At 40.6% G+C, this 6,097-nt stretch overlaps 1 protein-coding gene across 1 annotated transcript; it reads right to left on the bottom strand.

The window, feature by feature from the left end:
* Window positions 1-3,363: 3,363 nt before the first annotated feature.
* LOC115697831 (patatin-like protein 3) lies at window positions 3,364-5,802 on the bottom strand. Its single transcript, XM_030624970.2, has 3 exons — window positions 4,647-5,802; window positions 4,214-4,276; window positions 3,364-4,103 (listed from the first exon to the last, which is right to left on the bottom strand). The coding sequence occupies exons 1-3, from the start codon at window positions 5,619-5,621 to the stop codon at window positions 3,783-3,785; spliced, it is 1,359 nt and encodes a 452-aa protein (XP_030480830.1). The 5' UTR covers window positions 5,622-5,802; the 3' UTR covers window positions 3,364-3,782.
* Between the last annotated feature and the right edge of the window lie 295 nt (window positions 5,803-6,097).

Raw genomic sequence — 6,097 nt, 5'->3', positions numbered from 1 at the left:
CACTCAATCATACTATCATGTTCCCAAAATATACGTATCACCCTGACCCAAAAGTAGGCTTAACTAATAAATCAAAGAACATGAATAGCACTCCTGAGTTGAGCCCAAGCATATCAGGATTTAGATTCTTTTCAATCTTAAGATCAACTACTGATATTGACTTGGAAAGATATGTATAACGGTAAGTTTGTAATATCTTAACTTAGTTGCAATATCGGTCCAGTCCAATGTATACTCCATACATTCGAAACTAGTATACTTTACTAATGTCCTGGAAAGAACATAACACTTACTCCAAGTGTAAGTACACATCATCGCTGATTATCACATTAGTGTAAATCCAATAACACTGATGAAACAGGGACCAAAACTTTTGATTCATATGATCACAATCACATTCCACTGTGTTGACGATACTGTAATTGTGAATAAACATATGATCTGGATTTAACTGATTTTGTGTGTATGAATGTAATAAACATATTAAACATATTAAACCATTAGCATGTAAAATTCATGCAAACATCAATCACTTCAAATTTCTTATATTGATAACTAATCAGATTGTAAAGAGTTTTATTTAGGGCATAAAACCTAACAGCATGATAGAGGCGTTGGCACGTTGGTTTGGTGTTGGCATCTCGCCACACATGCTACCTTGGTCACGAGTGACAAGGTGAGCGTCGGTGTTGGGATTTGTCTGACCATGGTGGGAACCTATGGACAGTGCGAGTATCTTTGCTAGAGAGTCTCGGTACATGAATGCACTCATGGATGCTTGCGAGCATGACTCGGCGGGAGTTGTTCGAGAGACGGGAGTGTGCCCGAGGCACACGGTCGCGCGAAAAATGAGCCCATTGTTACTTGGATGGTTGGAAGGCTGACCTTGGCTTAGAGAAGTCAAGGTGCCGCACGGGTAGACCTTCACGGTTCACTCAACAAGACTAGTTATTCATTACAAGCATCAAGATGAGTATCATGGAGATTGATTGTTGTTCAGGATGTAAAGTCAAGAAGACTCAGGACACAGGCAGAGCCAGTTATCTAGGGTGAAAGTCCGCAGGACTCAGGTACTAAGATAACACCATGGCAATGTTGGCCGAAGGCAAAAGTCAGCAGGACTAGGGTACTAAGGCAACAATGAAATGTCGAGGGGCGAGGAGTCAGAATGATCGAGGCATTAGTTCAACATCTTCTTCAAAGTGAAATGTGGAGTGGAGGAACCGTATGTGAGTATGCGGTTAGCTTGCGAGCATGACTCGGCGGGAGTTGTTCGAGAGACGGGAGTGTGCCCGAGGCACACGGTCGCGCGAAAAATGAGCCCATTGTTACTTGGATGGTTGGAAGGCTGACCTTGGCTTAGAGAAGTCAAGGTGCCGCACGGGTGTTCCGCTGCCTGAAAAGGTGAGCCCGTGACAGTTGGTATCAGAGCCAAGTTCATCGCAGTGGGATGTGAACTTGGTTGGCCTATCCTAGAGAGGATGTAGGCGTGTGGACGGATCGAGATGGTCCGAATGTTGGAACAAGACGTCGTTGAGCCAGTTAGCCTTTTAAAGAGGATCAGTAGGCTGAGATGGAGTTAAGACTTGGTTGCTTCTCTTCATGGGAATACTGGACATCCTAAAGAGGAGACATGGATGGTTGCTTCGAGTCAAGTTCAGGGATGCTAGAAAGACAACTACCACGTGAAGCCGTAGGAGGCGCTTTTGTTGAAAAGGAAGCTTGCTGGCAGGAGTGTGGAAATAGTGCAGGGACTGTCAGATTCTTGTTAGTCACGACAGAGGTCGAGAGTTGATAACCGAGATGGTTCAGATGGGGACAGATATGGAATGCTTCAGTTGCTACATTGTGTGTCGAGAGGGACGCACATGGAGACCAAGGCAGGCAGAGGCCGCAATCGTCAGAGGATGGTTGTACTTGGAGGTGTTCGCATGCGAGTTTTATTTGATCCATATGGAAGCGCCGAGGCAGTTGAGTGGAATGTGTTGGCTTGTTAAATCACCAGAGGTCGTAAGTCACACAAAGACATCGATAGAGTTGCGGAGTTGTTGAATAAAGGCATCAAGGAAGCCAGCAGGGCTGAGAAGACCGAGCGCAAGCATTGAGATGGCGCTAGAGTTTGTGTGGAGGCCAGAGGGCCGTGCCAGTGAGACTTAGTAGTCATGTTGGCCTGCGAAGGTCGAGAAGGGTGCTACAGTTTGCATGAAGGCCAGAGGGCTGCGTCATTGGAACTTAGTACACCGTGGGAGCCAGAAGGGCGTGATGCAAGTGTGAATCAGTTGGATGGTTGAGTGGGAAGTTAGTGCATGCATGCGGAAATCGACAGGGGTGCTAATGAAATAGTTGACTCGAGAGTCACATCCTGCGGGATGCACTTTTAGATGACATGGTGTGCATGAAGAGTTGGGGCAGTCAGGCATTTGCGTGTGGGCATGTTGTCGAGGACGCCAACAGATGAAGTGGGGGAGAGACCTTCACGGTTCACTCAACAAGACTAGTTATTCATTACAAGCATCAAGATGAGTATCATGGAGATTGATTGTTCTTCAGGATGTAAAGTCAAGAAGACTCAGGACACAGGCAGAGCCAGTTATCTAGGGTGAAAGTCCGCAGGACTCAGGTACTAAGATAACACCATGGCAATGTTGGCCGAAGGCAAAAGTCAGCAGGACTAGGGTACTAAGGCAACAATGAAATGTCGAGGGGCGAGGAGTCAGAATGATCGAGGCATTAGTTCAACATCTTCTTCAAAGTGAAATGTGGAGTGGAGGAACCGTATGTGAGTATGCGGTTAGCTTGCGAGCATGACTCGGCGGGAGTTGTTCGAGAGACGGGAGTGTGCCCGAGGCACACGGTCGCGCGAAAAATGAGCCCATTGTTACTTGGATGGTTGGAAGGCTGACCTTGGCTTAGAGAAGTCAAGGTGCCGCACGGGTGTTCCGCTGCCTGAAAAGGTGAGCCCGTGACACAGTGCAATCCTCCACCTACCTCTATTTTCTTTTTATTTTTCTTTATTTATTTATGAGTTTTTGTTTCACTAGGTAGGGAGGACACCAATAATTAATCCTAACCAATTGAATGTTACCATTTGAATTTGACCAGAATCAGGAGCAAAAAATATCTAATAAAGTAAAAATTCTATTCACCTATATGTATACATTTAGCTACCTTCACTCCAATTTTTTTTTGATAATTAGATAAAATGTTATGTTTATTTTGATTTAATATATATATATATAAAATAATGATAATTATTTGTATACAATTGAATAAACAAAAAATAATCAATGAACAATCTGGTGAAAACATTTCTTCAAATAAATGTAAATTTTTAATATATCTAAAGAAAATCGAACAAAAATATAGGTGAAAACTTTAATTTGAACTTTGCAACAATATTCCAAATTTTTTCTCACAATTTACACAAAATTACATACAATCATACATACACTAATATATTACACTCATCTAAAATTAAATAGAAATAATATATTCTTTTAAAAGGACAAATGAACTCGGCAGCTCAGACTCGGATATATATAATATATATATATATATATGTGTATTTATCATTAATCCAAGCGGCAGCGTATTAATTAAGTTTAACTAATTAAACCCATCCTATTGAGTCAATTTAATGACAAGTTTTAAGTAACTATTGATTTTGTTTTTCTTCACAAACTACATATATAATAATATGAAAAGCCCAAAATAAAGAACCTAAACCATATACTTAAATTTTATCTTCCACTTTAATTTTTTTTTTAGTTTTTAGTTAATTTTTAGGTGGAAGATAAACTGGAGAGAGTTGTGGCAGATGATGATCTAGGGGATGGTGACATTTGCTTCAAAGCCACCATTGGTAAAATACTAGTTTTTCTTCTCTCTTGTTCCTCAACAAGTTCACTTGCAAATACACCAATCTTCTCTACATTTGAGCTCCCAACAATCCTCTTTCCTTGAAATAGTACGGACTCCACATTATTTTGGGTCAACATATTTTCTGTTTCTCTCAACATGTCTATATTATTCTTCTTCTTATTCATCATTTTCGCCTTTTCTGATAAATTGTTATCATTATTATTCGATATAATGCCGTTGCCCTGAAATAATATGTTGAAAATTTATGATTAGAACACTTAAAAATTACACATAAGTATTGTATAATATCACATATAATAAGAATGTGTGAATACTTAATCAATTAATGTACCTGAATTCGAATATAGTTAGTGGTGCGATATTCTCCAAACGCCATCGAAACTGCTTGGTCTACCTATAAGAATAAATAAAAAGGAAATCCAAATAATTAGAAAATATTGTTGTAAATTATAATTAAATGCATATACGACAACGTTTTCACAATTCTAATTTTTCCTACCGACAAATTCTTCAGGTACAAAATATGAATACAAATCTCATTTTTTTTTTAAATTAATATATATAATAAACATTTAATAGTGGTAGCTAACACTTTATCCTGGTCCCCTCAACCACTACTACTATTCATAAATTAATTAAAAGAAGAATTGCATTTCGGCAATGATTAGAAATTAAAAAGAAATAGTTAGAAAAAAAAATATGCCAAGAATAAAATAATAATGACAAATAAAATATGATGTATTTCTATTGTTTCTTTTTCTTACCATGTCGGAAGCTCCTTCAGCGGCGATTCTAAGGAGTCTTGCGGGTGTAGGAGAGGAAGTTACATTGCCCGCACCGAATTCTGACTCCCCATTTCCGAGAGAGACAACGAGAAGATCCTCTACTCCGTTACAGAGAGGAAACTCCTGCTTGTTATTCAACACGTGCGTAATCGCCGCAGACGTTGGATTGTTCATCGCGATCCCCCCATCGACGGCCAGGATCTTCGTTCGCTGATCCACTGACCTCATCTCGAACGCGCCAGCCGCCGTAGGATCGGCTGACGTGGCGGTGCAGACATCCCTCATCTTGAAATCGTAACCGTCCATTTCAAATGCATCGGCGCGGGAGAACAAGAACGGCGCGCCGGTCGAGAGATCGTAGCAAGGGATCAAAACTGACTTTAACGTGTCTCGAAGCGTAGAATCTCCGAAAACCTTCCCGAAGAGCTTGTCCGCCGTCGACGACGACCTCAGGACTCGCCGAAAGAATCCGGCTGGAGAAGACCGAAAAATCTTTCGGCGATTCTTTACTAGAAACTTCAGAGCCTCCTCGGCCGTGAAGAGTGGACCTCCGTCTCTTCCGCGAGTGAAAAGCATCGCTGCCAGAATACCTCCAGCTCCAGAGCCAGCCACAACGTCGAAATAGTCAGCTATGGCAGCATTGGGATTTCCAGACTTTAGGCGGAGAGAAGCCTCGAGGCGGGAAAGAGAATCGGCGGCGAGGATTCCGTCAGTAGTGCCACCTCCATCTATGCTGAGGATTCTGACTTTACCATTACTGCCGCGACCAGCACTGCGATTGGTTGATGAGATAAGGTTACTATTCAATTTCTCTGGATTCGAAACCTTTGTATTTGGATCACCATAGCCGAAGAGGAACTTGTTCTCCAAAATTGAGAAGATCTCGTAAGTGAGCTTGTCTACTCCATAGCCGGAGTCCATGCTGAGCTGTGGAAGTGTTGATAGTGCCGCCATTTTTTCAAGTTTAATTCAATTTGATTCGGATCACAGCTCTGAGAGTGTATAAAAAGTTGTAAAGATTTTGTTGAGAGAAGAGAGAGAGAGAGAATGGAATGAGGAGTTTGAAGGAAAATGGAGGTAGGAAGTTGTTTATATATAGGTGAGAATGTAGAAGAGAGGCACGTGTGGGGATTCGTATGTGTGCGTTAAATATTTCCCAGTGAATGTTTATACATTTGACGGCACCATCTCAGAACATTCCCTCGGTTGGTTACTAATAGCCGCATTATTATTTTTTATTAATATTACTACATGTTTTAATTATTTTGATTCATTTTTTTTTTATTTATTCTAATATTGATCTTTTTTCAAGAAAATAAAATAAAAATTGAACAAACCACTTTCGATTTTTTTTATTAACAAAAATCTTTTTCAATTTGTTTGGTGTACTAGTTTATTTGGACATTTTTATTTAAAGAAAACTATAATAT

Source organism: Cannabis sativa, chromosome 7, assembly GCF_029168945.1.
Source record: "Cannabis sativa cultivar Pink pepper isolate KNU-18-1 chromosome 7, ASM2916894v1, whole genome shotgun sequence".
NCBI lineage: Eukaryota > Viridiplantae > Streptophyta > Magnoliopsida > Rosales > Cannabaceae > Cannabis > Cannabis sativa.
Note: the sequence above shows the minus strand (reverse complement) of the source record. Positions and strands in the feature narration are given on the sequence as shown.